The 17914-nt window shown below is 46.1% G+C and overlaps 1 protein-coding gene across 2 annotated transcripts; it reads right to left on the bottom strand.

Moving 5' to 3' along the window:
• Nucleotides 1-2001: 2001 nt before the first annotated feature.
• Nucleotides 2002-17854, bottom strand: Mettl13 (methyltransferase 13, eEF1A N-terminus and K55). 2 transcript variants are annotated; one of them, XM_006974744.4, is made up of 8 exons: nt 17310-17854; nt 14178-14940; nt 12679-12878; nt 10393-10588; nt 7496-7663; nt 6220-6435; nt 4963-5094; nt 2002-3102 (listed from the first exon to the last, which is right to left on the bottom strand). In XM_006974744.4, exons 1-8 carry the CDS (start codon nt 17460-17462, stop codon nt 2828-2830), a joined length of 2103 nt encoding a protein of 700 aa, XP_006974806.2. In that variant the 5' UTR covers nt 17463-17854; the 3' UTR covers nt 2002-2827. The 2 variants fall into 2 exon arrangements, with proteins under 2 accessions (XP_006974806.2, XP_076403955.1); XM_076547840.1 differs by having other exon boundaries at nt 14641-14940; nt 17310-17643.
• Nucleotides 17855-17914: the final 60 nt, after the last annotated feature.

The raw sequence follows: 17914 nt of genomic DNA on the forward strand, positions 1-17914 counted from the left end.
CTGGATCTTGCTCTGTAGCCCAGGCTGGCTTCAAACTCAGAGATCCACCTGGCTCTGCTTCCTGAGTGCTGAGATTAAAGGCATGCACCACCACCACCCAACCAAACAATATTATCTTATAGTCTTGTGTCTTAGTTAGGGTTTCTATTGCTGTGAAGAGACATCATGACCATGCCAACTCTTACAAAGCAAACATTTAATTACAGTGGCTTACAGTTCAGAAGTTCAGTCCATTATTGTCATGGTGGGACAGGGCAGCATGCTGGCAGACATGGAGCTGGAGAGGTAGCTTGGGCAGCAGGAAGTGAACTGAGACACTGGGTGTGGCTTGAGCATATATGAGGCCTCAAAGCTCACCCTCAGTGACACACTTCCTCCAACAAGGCCATACCTCTAATAGTACCACTCCCTATGAGATTATGGGAGTCCATTACATTCCAACTACCACATTCTGTAATTCAGAAATCCAAAAATGGATCTCATTGGCTAAAACTGAGTTGGCAGTTTCAGCAATGCTGGAGAGTGCAGGGCAGAAAGCCTCATTCCTGAAATACCTGGCTAGTTTTCTTACATTTCCCAGATTCTATAGGGCAACTGTATTCCTTGACTAGTGGCCTTCTTCCATCTCTGAGGCCAGCAATGACCAGAGGAGTCTTCCTCACATTGTTTCACTTTGATACTGACACTTCTGCCTCCTTCTGCCATTTAAAAAACCTCAGGATAACACTGGACCCACCTCAATAATCCAAAATACCACCATAGTTCAAAATCAGCTGATTATCACCAAGCCCACCTGCTACATTGATTCCCCATCACAGTGGGCTGGACCATACTCAGAGATTGCAGACATTTTTAAAGAAGTGTTATTCTGCTTACTATGCCAAGTGAATCCAACGTGCAGTATGGATAAGAACTGTTTCTATACCCATACAAGGCACTCTAGGGCAGCCACCCAGTTAGCAAGTTAAGGCATGACAGGTTGGCACAATGACATTGGTGCAGGTGTGGGGTAAGAGGCAATAGTCAACTTTAACCACTTGACATTGCTGCAGAACATGTTTGGTAGGGACCAAGGTATCATATTATATGCTCATCCTGATCCCTGATTGTTCTGGAAAGAGAACACTGTATACTCTCTCAGATTGTGAGAACCATTGCATGTGACCAACAACACTCTAGAACACGAGTTAAAACAAGATAACTTTTCAGTTTGGACTCAAGCTATCAGCTTGCTCTTTGCGATATGCTCAGAGGCGGGGTGGATATCAGATTCTCTCTGGCATTCTGCATTTCTAAAGGCTATCTTTTAGGTGGAAGATGAAACTTCCTGGCACATAAAGTTAAATGTCTTCAAAATAGTTTTTGATTGGCCAACGCTTTAATACACACCCATTCACACACTTGGAATTTCTGGCTCACAGTAAAGACCTAGCCACACTGGGGATACCTTTCTGGCAATCTACAGGGCTCCAAAAACCAGGAAGGCCTTTGCATGGGATGTTTCTTCTCTGGTTTGCCTATGTTCTTCCCCTAGTATTTGTTTTATACCTAACTCACTTCACAATCTGGTAACAGCCTGAAGCCCACAACTCTCCTTTCCCGGCCCCTGCTAGGCCCAAAGTTAGGTAGAATTCTTATAAAGGGGGAAGGCTCATAATGCCCCACCCCTTCCCAAGGAGCTATAGTTAATATCTGTGGGGGAGGGAGTGGGAATAATACTCTACAGTGGAGTGGTGTAACCACTGCTGTAAATAACAGACACCTATGGTCATGCAAGCAACACTAATTAAATGTAGTGGTCTACCAAGAAAGAAAATAAAATTTTTGTTAGGAAAAAGGTTTGTTGAGAAGGAGAAAATGAGAGAAGGGGGTGGGGAAATGTAATCAAAGCACATTACATATATATACATAATACATACACACATATACATACACACACACACACAGAATTGTAAAGGAATCAAGTTTTTAAAAATTCTCATAGAATCATTTGCCTGACACTAAGGCAAAAGTAAATCGCTCTTTAATGGGGAAGATGGGACACAGGAAGTGACTCTGTGTCCATAAAACCTCTGTAAAGCTAGTGAGTGCCCCAGGAGTCCGATGAGGGCCTGGGTGAAAGGCCAGCAGCTGGAGAACATACTGGTCTTCACTGGTACAAATTTCCTTTGAACAGGAAATGAGGCTGGAAATTGCTCTTAGCTTTCAGTTACTATAAAAATACTTGAAATAGACCAACTTTTAAGGAAGGACGGTTTATTTGGCTTAGTCTGGAGGTTCCAGACGGAGTGGGCAAACCCATTGTCTTTGGGCCTGTGATGAAGCAGGGCATCATGGAGGGACGATAAGGCAGAACAAGGGCTTCACCTGGCAGCAGCCACAAAGCAAAGAGAAAGTGCTGTGTCCCTACAGCCCTTCCAGGGCACCTAAGTTAGTGACCTAACTTCCTTCACAAAGCCCCTCCTAAAAGTTCCTCCATTTTCCAAAGGGGCCACAGGGGCTGGGGAGTCAGCTTTCAACATAATGGCCTTTGGGAAGACACTGAAGATCCACAGTGGTGCACTGCCCGACTGTAACTTCCGCCCTCGGCCTTCCCTCAGTCTCCAGAAGCAGATGACCGATCCTGCTCTTCTTCCATAATCACACTTTTAAAAAAATTAACAATCATCCCAGGGGCTGCCTCCCATCCCAAAAGATGGGAGGCATGTAGCTGAGTGTGAAACCAAGAAAAACGTGAGGTCTAAAAGAACTGTGCCTCATACTCCAGCAGCCCATGAGCTCAAGTCAGTTTGGGCAGAAAGTTGAGAGGGCTGTCTGGCCCCAATGATCACACAATCTTCACAGTCTTCAGCATATCTGACAGGACATAGGTGTCATCCCAAGCCTGCCCAGGCTTCCTCAGGGTCCGCTCCAAAGCCTGGGCCATTTCCAGGAGTTCTGGGGTAGCAAGCTTCTGCTCTGGTTGCAGCTGACAGAACAGGATCTCATTCACTTCGCCCTCAATTCGCCGGACATACAGGAGAGGGAAGGCTGCCTTGAGTCCAGCCAGCACCGAGGCTTTTAACTCCAGGTCACGACACACGAGGTTAAGGATAAAGATCCCTGTAGAGTGGGGAGGAAAGAGCGGAATGACCACAGATCCAGAGACACGCATAAGGAAAACACAGATTTCTGCACCAGGGAGGCTGGTGAGTGAAGAAAGGAAGTGGAGAGCTTGCAGAGAACCACAGCACACAACAGCATCAAGACTATGGAAATGTGAGTATGTGACACATAAAAGAACTTTGGCCTTATTCTTCAATTTTTCTCATAGCTAACACATTACTTTAATATTCTTCAGGCCTAGGAAATCTTTTTTTTTTTTTTTTTTGGTTTTTTGAGACAGGGTTTCTCTGCGTAGCTTTGCGCCTTTCCTGGAGCTCACTTGGTAAAACTTTTATGTTTCAAAGAACACCTCTAAAGCACATCTTTTTTTTTTTGTTTGTTTGTTTTTGTTTTTCGAGACAGGGTTTCTCTGTGTAGCTTTGCGCCTTTTCCTGGAACTCACTTGTAGACCAGGCTGGCCTCGAACTCACAGAGATCCGCCTGGCTCTGCCTCCCGAGTGCTGGGATTAAAGGCGTGCGCCACCACCGCCCGGCCCAGGAAATCTTTTAATAAAAAAATAATTAATAACCTCCACAAAAGACAAATTTATCAGTTCCACAAGGATGTTGTTATGTTCTTGACACACACACATCACATGGGTATTTACTATCCAGTGAGAAGGCCAAGGTTGTCTGTCTTCTGGAAATCAAGGTTCCAATCAACTCAGGTCACCAGAGAACTTTTAAAATGCAAAATATCTAGGGGGTTGTGGCCACAGGTTTCAAGTGACGAAGAACTACTTCAACTTCAAGGGTCAGCGTGTCAAGTCTCTCAACCCAAGTTTCCTCATCTGGAAACGGGCTTCTATGAATAGTAAGTAACACAATGCCAAGTCCAGAGCATCTGACAACCATTCAAGTGGGAGCTAGAGTCACCAAGCTGCTTCAGTGTGAACTATGACCACACTATAAACAAAAGCTGAATACCTCCATAGACCATGAGAAGTTACAGGCCTACGTACCTATTCAAGACACCTGCAAACAAAATCACCATATAAATAGCACATACTAAGACTATCACTGGTAACACTACTCATATCACCAAATACTAGTGCTGGACAAATGAATTGTAGCACAGTCACATGATACCAGCAGCAGTACAAATGGACAATATAAACACAACACCGTGGTTGAATCTCACAAACATCAGGTTGAATGAAAGAAAGCAGACACTTAAAAGACTCTAAGACCTGTGACTCCATCTAGAGCAAGAAACAAACAGGCAAAACTAAGCTGTGATGACAATTAGTTTAATGCTTAGTTTAACCCTTAACAGAGGAAGAGTTACTGAGGAAGTTAAGAGGTGGACTTCCAGGATGCTGGAAGTAGTATTTGGTGCTGGTAGATAGTCAATTTGGGAAAACTAATCAAATTACACATTTACATGCAATTTTTATTAAAGAATAATTTTTGTGGTTGGTGAAGGCGGTGACACACACCTTTAATCCCAGCACTTAAGAGGCAGAGGTAGGAGGATCTCTATGAATGCAAGACCAGCCTGGTCTAGAGTGAGTTCCAGGACAGAAAAATTCTGTCTTGAAAAACCAAAAAAGAATCATTTTGGTTTTTTATTTTTTAATTATGTATCTATGTGATGTGGGGGGTGGGGGGAGCATCGCATGCTGTTTGCAAGCACCCAGAGTCTAGAAGAGGGCCTCGGATTCCCTGCAGCTGGAATTAGCAGCAGCTGTGTGAGTGCGGGGAACCTAACCCAGGTCCTCTGCCAGAGCTGCAAAGGCTCAGGGCTAACTCTCCAGCCCAAGAACTTGTTCTCAAAGGCCCTTCCCTCTTTCCTTTCCAATCTCCAGGGTTTCTTACCTTCACGAGATAGGATGCTTTTGACCTTCTGCAGGAAAAGCTGGTCCACAAATGCTGGGGGAGGACAACTCATCCCCAGTGTTGGATCCTTACTGTCTACATCAAACATGATCACATCATAGTGAGGTCGTTCTGAGAAAGAGGAGACAGTGAGGCCTTGTCTTTGCAGGGTAAGATGACATCCTTTACATTTCCATATACACACCTGCTCTGAAACCTGCTGCGGGCAACTAAGCCTGGAAGATGACTGGAGTACCTTGCCTATTCAAGACTCAAATGTCACGGTTTAGAGCAGTCTTTCTCATCAAAGTTCAAACTGGCCCACAGTACAAATGAGCATTTGTCCGCATTTAGAAGTGCCTTCCAAAGGCACACATTAACAGGCTCATTCTAGCATGAAAGATACATGCTATGCGTGTAGTTTTTAATGCTGAAGAAATGAGCATCACCTGAAGTTTCCACATATTTGGAGAATGTGATGTCAAACCCCACGGTAGTGGCAAGAAGATGTGAGAGGAGATGGGAAGCCTGTGGTACTTTCTGCCAGTTCCCCAGGTAATTCTAAAGTATGACCAAGTCATCTGGTCAAAGCAGCTGCCCAGGCTAAGGCTGACCAAGCACACACTAACTTTAACCAGCATCACCAGGATCCTATAGACGAAGTTAAAGGAGGAATAGGAGACATATTGAGTCCGGTTTTACAGAAAAGTAATGTGCACTTGTATCGTATGTCTAAGGTACAGAGAGAAGGAAACCCTGCATCAGTGTTTCTCAGCCTCACGCTGCTGACATTTTGGATAAAAGATTTTGTCATTGGTGACAGTAACAACATTCCCTCCAATTTGTGACAACCAAAACCATCTTTGTAGACCTTGCCAACTGTCCCTGAGGCTGGAAGTCACTGACTTGTGTGAATGTAGCTTTACTCTATTTCTGACTTCACCTACAGCTGAATGGTTTATTTAAAAAAAAAAAAAAAAAAAATCAACATATGCCCTATCTTTTCTTCCTTTTCTCCCCTCACCAGCTACAGACTCCAGCTTCCTTGGAGTGGTAGGAAGAGGAAAGGTTGCAAGGTCAGAAGGGGGGACTTCTGGTCTGTTTTATCAGTGGCTACTACACCCCAGGAAACTGAATTCATAGCTATATGAAGACACAGAGGGAAGCCTGACAGGAAGGCCTCAGAGAGATCAACTCTAGAGACCCCTGTAGGCCAGACCCATAACTACCACTCCTCCGAATGCTCTCAGACAGTACCTTCTCCTCCTGCCAGGCTGGTAATGTAGTCCAGGCCATCTGCAATGTGAACCTTCATCCGGTCACTCTGTGAGAAGCCAAACCACTGGGTGGCCACTTCCAACATGGACGGGTCAATCTCAACGGCATCGACACAAGACTTGGGGAAATGATCATGAACGAAGAGGGGGAGGCTTCCCCCACCCAGGCCCACTACCAATAATGTCAGTGGGGTCTCTGTAATAGAAGAAGAGAACATCATTTTGCAATCTGCTCACTGGAAAGTCTGTACAGGGAGTACAAAAAAGGGAGTTGAAATTGTTGTTCTGCCCAGTGATAGACATTTAAGGACCTAGAAACTGAGAAGTCCCCAGACATTTGATCTTTCAGCCTTGGCTTCATGTTGGCTAAATCCAGATAATGAACCATGTACTACATTATGGCCCCTTACAAACGCCAATGTAACTGGCTGCCATGCTACCAAGAGTTCCTTAAGAGATATTGGACCTACTCCCATCCTCGGAAATGGAGGCACAATCTTATTCATAATCACAAAGTAGTATGAATGCAACATCCCTTACCCGCTCTTAACTCAGAGGGCCTCAACTACCTCTTCAGACACCCCAATAAAACAAGCACAATCCATTCAAGTTCTTTAAAGCACAGAAAACAAAGACCCAAATCCTAGTCCTAAGCAGAGAACCACAGTAAGCACAAGAATACTAAAGGAAGGAAACAAACAAATAACCAAAAAAAAGCTATACCCCAAGATTAACTAAAGCAGAGTTAGGGACTTCAGGTGAAGACACTCGGGAGTGAACACATCAAGTGAAAAGTTGTCATTTTAACTACAGTAAGAATTACATTTTGTGCTCACATAAGGCACTACTGAAAGCCACACATTACCCAAAGGCATTGAAGACGTGAGAAATGTACCATCCAGTTAACAAGACTGTATACCCATGAAAATTTATAAATAACTTAAAATTTTATGGATAACTTAAAATCTGTGTGCTTCACCTAACCTGGCTGAATATATTCTATTCCTTAATTTAGTAAAGCAAAATAAACAGAAGAAAACAAAACTTATACCCCAACACAGGCAGCTATTTCAAGACGGCAGGCTGTTTGAAGCAAGTTACCTACCAGCTCAGTAATGGAAAGCGAAGTCCAGATGAGGAAGGACAGGAACCTATGTGCATCTGTCAGTCTGAAGTAACTGTGTAAGCTACACGGTGATGTGCTCACCTCTGCAGCCTGACATGCTCTGACTGTGGAAGGCAGTGGCATCTCTTACCTAAGAGCAGCTCCGGGTTTCTGAGCAGGGCGAGGCCAGCGATCATGGCTTTATGGTGTTCACAACAGAGATAACTCTTATCGATGGACTGCCCCGGGGCAGGAGGGGAGTCCTCGGAAGTATCCGCAGGTCGCTCTTTCTTCCTGTCCTTTTTCCGTTTCTTCTGGGCTAAAGGAGAGAGTCACACTACTGAAGTCCTATGCTTTCTTAGGCGAGCCCTTGGAAATTAAGGGATAACAGCAGCAGTGTGCTGCAACAGTTTTAAACAGATCAGAAGAACCAACTATTAAGTAAGCAATTTTCCTGCACATTGGTTGACATCATATAGATAGCTTGAAATTGACCACTGAGGGAATATTTACACCATAGAAATTGGCAAATTCTACAAATCAGACCCTCCTCACAAAGATATGGTTGTTTTAACATTCACCATATACTGCTGAATACCAGAGGGCCAGAAAAGGTACACAGAAAAAGCATATTCAAAACCTGGAAATATTAAGTAAAGGGCCTCAAGGCCCTCCCCTCCGAGAATACAAGACCCATTTCAGGAGGAAAGTGGACTCATTATTCTTTTACAGAAATGTGAAGTCACTACCACCTCCCCAACACCACTGACTATACCAACACCTTTTACTCTGAGCTCCTCTCATAACTGTTCCCAATTCTTTGCCCGTGAAAAACTGAGCATCTCAGGTACTCAGTGAAGTACACAGTTAACAAGTGGTACAGATAAGTCATGAACCCAGGACTGCTTGTACCCCATACCTATCATCTTCCTACTAAGTCTCTTAGACAGCATGGAACACCATCCCATTGATGAGGAAATCAGAGGGTAAAAACCCTATAAAAGATCACTCCACTTTGCCTACTCCCTCAAAGTCATCCTAAATGGACAGCTCTGAATTTCCACAGGAATCTGCGCTTCCTAGAAGCATCAGAACTGATGTGAGGCAGGGGGTACTTTTCAGATGTTAATCTCTTCTGAGTACTCGCTACTTTGTGGGCATCCATACTCCGTGATGGATACTCCTCCTCCCAGGGGAAGAAAAGTTTACCAAGAAGGCAAGAAACTTGATAATGTCAGGCAGTGGTGGTGCACATCTTTCATCCCAGCACTGAGAGGAAGAGGCAGGCGGATCTCTGTGAGTTCAAGGCCAGCCTGGTCTAGAGTGAGTTCCAGGACAGCCAGGGCTACACAGAGAAACCCTGTCTCAAAAAAACAAAAACAAACAAAAACAAAAAAAAAAAAAAAGGAAAGAAAGAAAGATAAACAGAAACTTGATATGTGAAAAAACTTCAAACTCAAAGTGGAAAGAGCAAACTTTTCTCTTCAGCTTTTTGACAGAAGTGTAGGATGAGATTAAAGGAACTTGCAGCCTGACGAGAGGGTGGGAGCCCACAAGCATGGAGAATGCTCCAAAGAAAATCCTTGTGAGACTACGGGACAGGGCGAACCCATGACCTCAGGAGTCTGACTTCTCCCAGATGTGAGGATGGCAGGTCAAACAAGAGCAGTGACCAGGAATCGGGACACCCAACTTCAGATTTCTGTGACCAAAGGGAAGTTATACTGGAGACGGGGACAGCAACATTTCCTTTTGAATCTACACTGGTCTCCTTCTGTAGTCCTTTCTGGCCTGCAATGATTCTGCCTTCTGAGTACTAGGACTAACATGACGCACCACCAAATCCAGCCTTAGTTTTTACTCTAAATGTCTGGTTTTAAATTAGTCACAATAATACAAACATAGGGGGGGAAGAGTGGGTAAACAAACCAGAAGTTCTCCTCAGCGAGATTTCTAGGTAACATCTTAGACACCTGACCCTCAGTGGGTAAGAACACTGGCTGCTCTTATAAAGGAATAGAGTTCAGGTTCCAGCACCCACACCAGGTAGCTCATGGCTGCTAGTTCCATGAAGCTAACTCTAGCTCCAGAAGATCTAATGTTCTCTCAGGGCCTCCACAGGCACCTGAATCACATACATACACACACAGACATACAGACAGACAGACACACACGCACGCACGCACGCGCACACACATGCACACACAATTTTTTACTTAAAAAAATAAATCTTAAAAAAGAAAATGAGTGAACCTAAAGGAGGTCTGGATCTCACTGGCCAACACTGTAAACATCAGACAGCTGTGACCATATTAATTAAAATATAAATTAATTAAAATTCAAACCAGTGTGGTGGCTTATGCCTGTAATCCCAGCTTAAGAGACTGAGGCAGGGGGATTGCTGAAAGTTCAAAAACGTAAAGAGTGAGACTCTCTCGAAAATAAAATACGTAAGTAAAAACCAATTTCTAAAAGAAATCAGTCACACCAATCATGTTCCATGTGCCCTGCAGCCATTTCTAGTGAGGGGCTAGCATACGAAAATGGGAGGTCAGAAACTATTTTCTCCATTGCACATAGTTCCACCGCACAGTGCTGGAGTAGATGGCAGCTAAGGCACCCTCTCTAAGTCCCTCCAAAGCAGGCAACACTATGAAGGAGGGCAGGGCTGGCTCCATGCAACCCTCATGTTTCTGGCCCATCTCCAGAGGGGCACAAAGGGATGCACATGCAGCAGCTTAGAAGACAGATTCCCTTTAAACCAAGGCACTAAAGCCTTTATCAAGCTTATTCAGCTTCACTATCCCTACTCCATATCATTTCAGAGCTAGGCTTTGCTCAAGATGTGAACAAACACTTCTGTTTGCTTATCTCCACTAGTACCCTGCCCAGATGGTGGGAAAGGAGAGCCCAAAGAGCTCTGTGCCTCCGATTACAAAGATCCAGCTCTGTCCTTCATCTTAGCCAAGCTCTAAGTTCTTTTGAAGCACTCTAAATTGAGTTATCCAGACCCTGCTGGGTCCCACAATCACATCTGTGATGTCTCACCTCTATGAGACACATCCTTCAGCAGCCTGGCTTCTGACTGCACCACGTTCCTGTTGCTGAGGAAGATGAGCCGCCGAAAGTACCACCTATCTTCGCCTTGTACATCCTCGATAACATAGTCACCACTCAAGGCACTGTGGTCCTGATGCCGAACAGTCCGGACTCCAATGTCCCCACCCACAGACAGGAAGGGAACCTGCAGGAGCAGACAGAGATGTAGATAAACCATCCGCTCAATTTAGAAGTATGTGACACTATACACTGCACTTTGGTTGAGCATGAGAATCTCCCCATGCCAAGGACAACAACAGCTCCAAAGACTTGCCTTTCCAATCCAGTGCTCTCCTGGGCCTTTGGATAGAGACCAAAAGGTTTGATCCATTTTAGAAACTCAAATGAGGGGCTGGAGAGATAGCTTAGCAGTTAAGAGTACTGGCTGCTCTTCCAGAGGACCCGAGTTCAAGTCCCAGCACTCACATGACAGCTCACAACTGTCTGTGAGTCCAGTTACAGACACCCTCACACAGGCATACATGCAGACAAAACACCAATGCAAACAAAATACAAATAAATAGAAACTCAAATGAACCCACAGAGGACCCCTAGCCACTAGACACCTGCACTTGGTGCTGCCCAAGAAAGATAGAAGATTTTCATCAGCAAGCACACAGATTCCCCCACAGCCCAGGACATCAACGACCGAGCCAGGGCCGCCAGGGAGGGGCTGTAATGTGTGAGAAGGAATCCGGACAGGTACAGAAATGACAACAACCCTTCCTCTCCCCAACGTAGTCCCATCTTTCGTCCATTTTCCCACACCTCAGAGTGACAGTCTATTTCCCCCTGAACTTGCTCCCTTTGTTTCTTCTTAAAGACCTGTCAGCTTATCTCCTAACTGCCAATAATTCCTGGCCTTGCAGACTTAGGGATGAGAGCTCTCCAGACAATCTGAGCCTTCATGAAATAAATAGCCCTAATTGATAACAATCCTGGAGTCTGTCAGAAAAGTCAGAGTCCTCATCAGCACAGATCGCAGGGTCATCTGCTAGGAACCCAAGACCCAGGAGATGACTGTTTCAGATCCATCACTGCCACACCAACCCTTCAGTGCCTTGGCTTTCCTAAAGTCCAGTTCTCACAAGAGACCTGTCAATGACTTGTGCTGGCAGATGGCACAAGACAGATGCCAACAGGTAATACCACTTTTGGCATAACTTTCAGTTTCCTTTCCAGCTGTGCTAACACCCAGAAGTGAGCTCTTTGGGTTCTCTTTTATACCCTCACATGATACTTCTGAGACACAAAACAACCAGGGAAGTCCCTTTCAAATGTGGAAATGAGGGGCTAGAAAGATGGCTCCGTGGTGAAGAGCACTGGCTGCTCTTCTTTCTAGAAGTCCTGAGTTCAATTCCCAGTACTTACATGGCAGCTCACAACTGTCTGTAATGGTAGTCCCCTGGGATCTGATGCTCTCTTCTGGTGTACAGACATACACACAGAGAAAAAAAAAAAACATATACATAGACTACGTATATAAATCTTTTTTTAAAAATGTGAAAAAGGAAAAAAAAAACACAGGCCCCCACCCTAGACACAGATGCTACAGTAGTATGCCTTCTTTTGCTGTGTGTGTGTGTGTGTGCGCGCGCGCGCGCGCGTGTGTGTGTGTGTGTGTGTGCGCGCGTGTGTGTGTGTGTGTGTGTGTGTGTGTGTGTGTGTGTGTGTGTGTTTGAAGAATTAAACCCAGGGCCCTATGCACAACAGGCAGGGGTTCTATTGCACAACTGATCCACCACCTTACCTCTAGAGTGGTCCCCCTTTCTCTCTCTGCCTGGGAACACTTAACTCTCACCTGACAATAACTCCCCAAACTATGGTCAGATTCTAGTCCTAACTTTTTTCTTTAATTTTTTTAAATGTAATTTTATTTATTATTATTTTATATGCATTGGGGTTTTGCCTACATGTATGTCTGTATGAAGGTGTAGGATCCCCTGGAACTAGTCACAGACAGTTGTGAGCTGCCACGTGGGTGCTGGGAATTGAACCCGGGTCCTCTGAAAGAGCAGCCATCCTCTTAACCACTGAGCCATCTCTCCAGCCCTTAGTCAATTGTTTTAAGTTAGCATACAAACTAACAGGCTTCATCCTGGTCTTTCTATACGTTATACTGCCATTATACTTTGGTCTCCATTGTCCCCTCCCTGGTCCTGGCCTTTTTAAGCCTTCCTAGCTGCTGACGGAACTCCAGAAAACCAGCGAAAGCTGCTGCCCGAGTTTTGGTACCTGCTGCTGGGGAGGCATCCCGGCCGGGGCCAGTTCCATGACCCTGGGTGACAGCTCTGCTTGAATGCTCTCCATGCCATCATACTGCTGGCCTCGGTGAAGAGCCACTGTGACCAGCCTCCTGAAGCCTGCACTGGCTGCCAGCTGCTTCCGGCCCTCATCCATGCCAAAGAGCCACTCGGTCTCCCGGCCCTGGGGTACTGGAACAGATAAAACTGGTTACGGGGAGCCCTGGGGGCAATTGCTCAGGCTCCACAGTCGGTGTGGTCCACGTGGCAAAGCCAGTCCCTCCCTGCTCAGGCCCAGCTTCCTTCCTGTGACCCACGGAGAGGTTATCAATTCCCAAAGCGGAGCAGGCCATCAAACATGAAGCCGGACTAAGGGAAATGCACGTGTAGGTACATCTTAGGAGCTGGGGGAGGCAGGCAGATAGACAAAAAAAAAAAAAAAAAAATGCCATTTTATCCATGCAGGCCTGCTGATTCCAAGTTCTTTAAAAATACAAATAATGGAATCCTCATAGACATGGCATTATTTCCACTGTTACAAATGAGGAAGGAGAAGCACAGAACTTAAAACCGTTGGTCTAAGTTCACAGAGCTAGTGACTGCGAAGCTCGGACGCAAACCCAGACAGTCTGGCCCATCGCCATCCTCCTATCCACCCCACTATTCATTTCCACAGGTGGACGGCAAGGACTACGGAATACTTGGAAAGACGGCTCAGTTCTCAAGAAACCGGATTTCCAACGTAAGCACACCTTGCATTCATCTAGGATGTTCACGGTTTCTTCATCAACTCTTTTCTCCAACTCTTTTCATCCCTCCATCCTTCCGGTACCCTCACTGCTGTACACAGTAACCGCTGACATTCATACAGCCCTGATCACAGGGCAAGCATCATTTCTAAGAGTTTACACTTCCCAACTACACAAGACAGCTACAATCCCACTTTACTTTATCCGAGGAAAATAAGGCGAATGGGGAACGGTAATGTTTTCGGTGTCTTCTCCCCAGGAACTACCTAAGCCGGGACTGGAATCCAGAGTCCGCTGCAGAGCTTACTCGCCAGCTGCTACCTTGCACTGCCTCCTCCTTTAAGTCTGCAGTGGCTTTGCTTCTGGAGTCCAACCAACCAGACAGAACTCGACCTAGATCTCACAGGGGACACCAACCCGCCCAGGCTTGACTCCATCAATCCACGTTCACCGCGTAACTAACATTTCTATACAGTGTGTAACGGGTCTCAATTTATACTGTCTCCTGTCTACCACCTCCATCCTCAAACTTCATCAAGCCTTTATAATGGACTATGACAAGAACAAGCTCAAGTCTAAGAAGGTTGCTGGAGACCTACTACTCCCTTTCCGTCATAGCTTGACTAATCTCCCTTCTTAAGCTAAAAACAGCCGTGACACATCCATCACCGTCACCCAAGCCCAGCCCCAGCCCCTGTAAGCCAGCCCTTCCAGGGAAAGAGGCGGAGCCATCCCAACTCACTGATGAAAATGGCAAAATGATTGTCCCGCGATGGTTTCACAGTGGGGTTGTCCACCACGTGGAGGGTGTAGCGTGGCTCCCCAGTGTCCCCACTGCACAAGTCCAGAGACACACTCCCCAGCCCGGCCTTGCGGCGCAGCTGGCTACACAGCCAAGCATAGTGCTGGCGCTCCCGCACGGCCTCGGCCAGCCGGTCGGCACTCTCCAGCCGCGCGGGCTTGCCCTGCTCCTGAGTACACAGCTCAAAGATCTGAAGGGCAGAGCCAGGGACCGGCCTGAACTTGGTCATGACGAAGGCAAAGACAGGCAGGGAGAACCGAGGTTCTGCTTCAAACACCTGGTGGTCCTGGCTGTCGGCCACTTGGTGCACTCTCACCATCCACCCCTCCCGAGAGAAGTGACCCACTGCTTTCTTCAGGACGTGAGCCTGAGCCAGGGAGATGCAGAGGTAGCGGCCGCCCACCTGCAGGACACGGCCAACCTCGGCCAGCATCCTGTCCACCTGCTGCAGGGTCTTTTCCTCCTCATCTGTCAGGACAGCATCCAGCGTGCCCTTGTCCAATACCACCTGGAACGTGGCGTCAGGAAACTCCATCTGCGTCATGTCCATCTTCAAGAAACTCATGTGGGGCCGTCGGCTGGCATTGCGCTCCTTCATTTGCTTGATGGCAACCTCACTGATGTCAATATTCACTATATCTTGATAGCCCACGTCATACAGTTGCTCACTTAGCTCTGAGTTGCCACATCCAATCACAAGCACCTAGAGGGAGGAAAAAATCATGTACAAAATGGAAGCGACCAAGGCAAAGGCATGCTCTTTGATACTTCAAAGAGGAAAATCTCACCTTGGCTATTTTGTACTCTTTTGACAGAGACACTACTATAAGGAGAAAGCAACACTAGAATTAACTCCTAAGTGCCATCTTGAAACCACCAATACAGATGTGTACAATTTATGGCCCAGCGCAACCATGATTGAAGTCCAAAACAAAACCATACACATTCTTAAAATATTGTATTTTTTTTTTTTTTGCAAAGACAGTCTTTATTACAATGTCAAAAGCTAGACCACACCTGGGAGGAATTCACTAATCAAAACAGTATTTTGCCACAATAAAGGTCATGTGTGAACAGGCTTTGTGATGTGTGCTATTCAAAGATTAATATGTGGCTTAAGAGATAACACAGTAGGTAAGAGCACCTACAATTCTTACAGAGGCTGAACTATGGTGATATTTTATTTGTACTAAAATGTGATGTGTATGCTAATAAATAAAGTTGCCTGGGGGTCAGAGCTAATAGCAAGCCTTAGCAGAAGCTGGGCGGTGGTGGTACACGCCTTTAATCCCAGCTCTTGGAAGGCAGAGCTAAGCCGATCTCTGTGGTTCAAGGATACAGCCAGCATGGAGACACACGCCTTTAATTTCAATACCAACCATAGAAGACCTGGAGGTCTGTACAGACAGGCAGTGACTAGGAGGTCATGTGGTTGGGTTTACGAGCAATGAGAAGGCAGAACAGAAACACTATAAAAAGACAGACACACAGGAAGTAGGTCTCTTTCGGAGAGGTAGGGCAACAGCAACAGTGAAGGGTTTTTATTCTTAGCTATTGTTCTGACCTCTTGGCTTTCATCTCTGTATTGGCTCTGTGTTTCTTATTTAATAAGACGGTTGGTTACATCTACACTGAACTGCAAGGAGACAGTTGAACCCTGGAGGGTGAGGTATCCCGAACACCTCGAGCTGCTCAGAACAACAGCTCTGCCCTGAAGGTGTCCTGGACACCTGGAGCTGTTTAACACAGCTCTGACAGCTGGAACTGCAAGTTCTCAGCACCCACATAGTACAACTCACAATTGCTTAGGATGCCCATTCCTGGGAATCAGATAGGCTCTTCTGGCTTCCCCGGCTCATGTACTCACATGATGCACATAAACTCATGCGGGCAAACACACACATGCATAATAAACAGATAAGTCTTTTTTTTAAAGTCTGTAGGAAATTGCAAAATCCAAACATACCAGCTGCAATATCGTTTTTACCGTTAAAACTGTAGCCTGACATAACTATTTCCATCCACTCATGCTTCCTGTTTCCCCAGACAATCAACTACAGTTTATGAGATTTCAAAATCTGCTCCCATCACAAATTCCATCTCATGATATTTAGCTATTTTTCTGAAGCCAAACTTAAAATCCAAATTGTCTCTCTGTGGCATAAATCTCCCATTCATCTTTCAAAAATACTGGTGTCACCATCTCTGGAAGGAAAAGCATCGTTTGGTGAGAAGTAGCTAAGCTCTGGGGCCAGAGTGACCTGCTTTTAAATCTCCATTTGACAACCTACATGTGTGACTCCAGTATTCACCTGTAAAAACAAGTGCACCTGAATTAGCTAAGAATAAAAAGACTGCACACAACAGGTGTTGGGTTTTTGTCCCTACCACCAATACAAACCCATCTCTTGCACACCTACTATTTAACTTGGAACTTTCCACTTTCAGAGTGTGTGCAGTTTACGCCTTCCTGCTCTTGTAGTTTGAGTGCTGGGCACAATGTCTGAAATTTGATGAGCACTCAGCAGTGACTTAATAAACGTATTTATCAACAAAGTCACAGCGCTGCCTATTCCACACTCGTGCACAGTGGCAGAACACCCTTTCAGACTACTGACAAAGTCACCATTCCAAAAAGGGTTAAGTCAAGGATGAGCTTTTTTTGTTTGTTCTTTTTTCAAGACAGGATTTCTCTGTGTAACAGCCCTAGCTATCCTGGAACTAGCTTAGCAGACCAGGCTGGCCTTGAACTCAAGAGATCCGCCTGCCTCTACTGGGATTAAAGACGTGTTTAATTTAAGGGCTGTTTCGAAAAGACGATGAACGAAACAGCTCTCATGATAAAGGAGTAAGAGAAATGGTTTATTCTAGAGCCAAATATGAGTGACCAGGCCCGGCTCAATGATCAGTTTTTAACTGAAAGCTTTAAAAGGTTATTTTAAAGTTGTCATTTGGACCGCTTCACGGACTCCTGAATTGAGGATCCCAGGAGGGTACCCACGCTGCCTGTCTCCTAAGTTTAGGACGGCTACCTTCAGTCCCCACAGAGGGTCTCCTGGCCTCACGTCTTACCTTTTCCCTGGGCTTGATGTATTTGTGCAGCACCTCGCATAGTTCCAGATAGGTTCCATACCACTCGAAAGATTTCTTTCCTCGCTGCTGGAAGAACTTCTCCCAGTAGTCAACAGAGCCAAACTCCTTGGAGCTTTTAGGTAAGAGATTCATGTTCCCACGGCGAGCTGCGTCTTCGGGACTGCTCCCGGTGACAGCTCATGAAGGGGGCTCACCCCAGGAAGAAGCACAGGAGATGCAGCAGCGGGAATCTCATCCACTACAAACACCATTGACTCGTCCCACACTCAAAACCCAACCGAACGCCCCAACGCGGCAGACGCACGCGCGCACCACCGAGTTCACCGCGCGCCGCCCCCTCCTTTGCACACTCAGTCCGCGCCCCACGTGCAGCAAGCCCACACTCGGGCTGCAACTCTCGGAGCCCAGCAACCACATCCGGGTAAGACGTCTCGGGACTGGTCAGGCGCCCACCCCAAACTAGCCGCTCATTGGTCCCCGCGTCTCATTTTTGACACTTCATTGGCGGGGACTCTCTCGCTCTCAGGCTTGCTGGTTAGGGGCCGCGCTTTTTACACAAGCCAATGCGAGGGGGCGGGACTTCC

This window comes from Peromyscus maniculatus, chromosome 11 (genome assembly GCF_049852395.1).
Source record: "Peromyscus maniculatus bairdii isolate BWxNUB_F1_BW_parent chromosome 11, HU_Pman_BW_mat_3.1, whole genome shotgun sequence".
Classification (NCBI taxonomy): Eukaryota; Metazoa; Chordata; class Mammalia; order Rodentia; family Cricetidae; genus Peromyscus; species Peromyscus maniculatus.

Bases quoted from the DNA above. Each gene is read 5' to 3' on its own strand.
- Mettl13 (XM_006974744.4), bottom strand. From the start codon at position 17,462: ATGAATCTCTTACCTAAAAGCTCCAAGGAGTTTGGCTCTGTTGACTAC. The intron at 12,879-14,177 runs GTGAGTTGGGAT...TATCTGTTCCAG, and splicing joins TCATTTTGCCATTTTCATCA to TACCCCAGGGCCGGGAGACC. The intron at 3,103-4,962 runs GTAAGAAACCCT...CCCACTCTACAG, and splicing joins AAGCATCCTATCTCGTGAAG to GGATCTTTATCCTTAACCTC.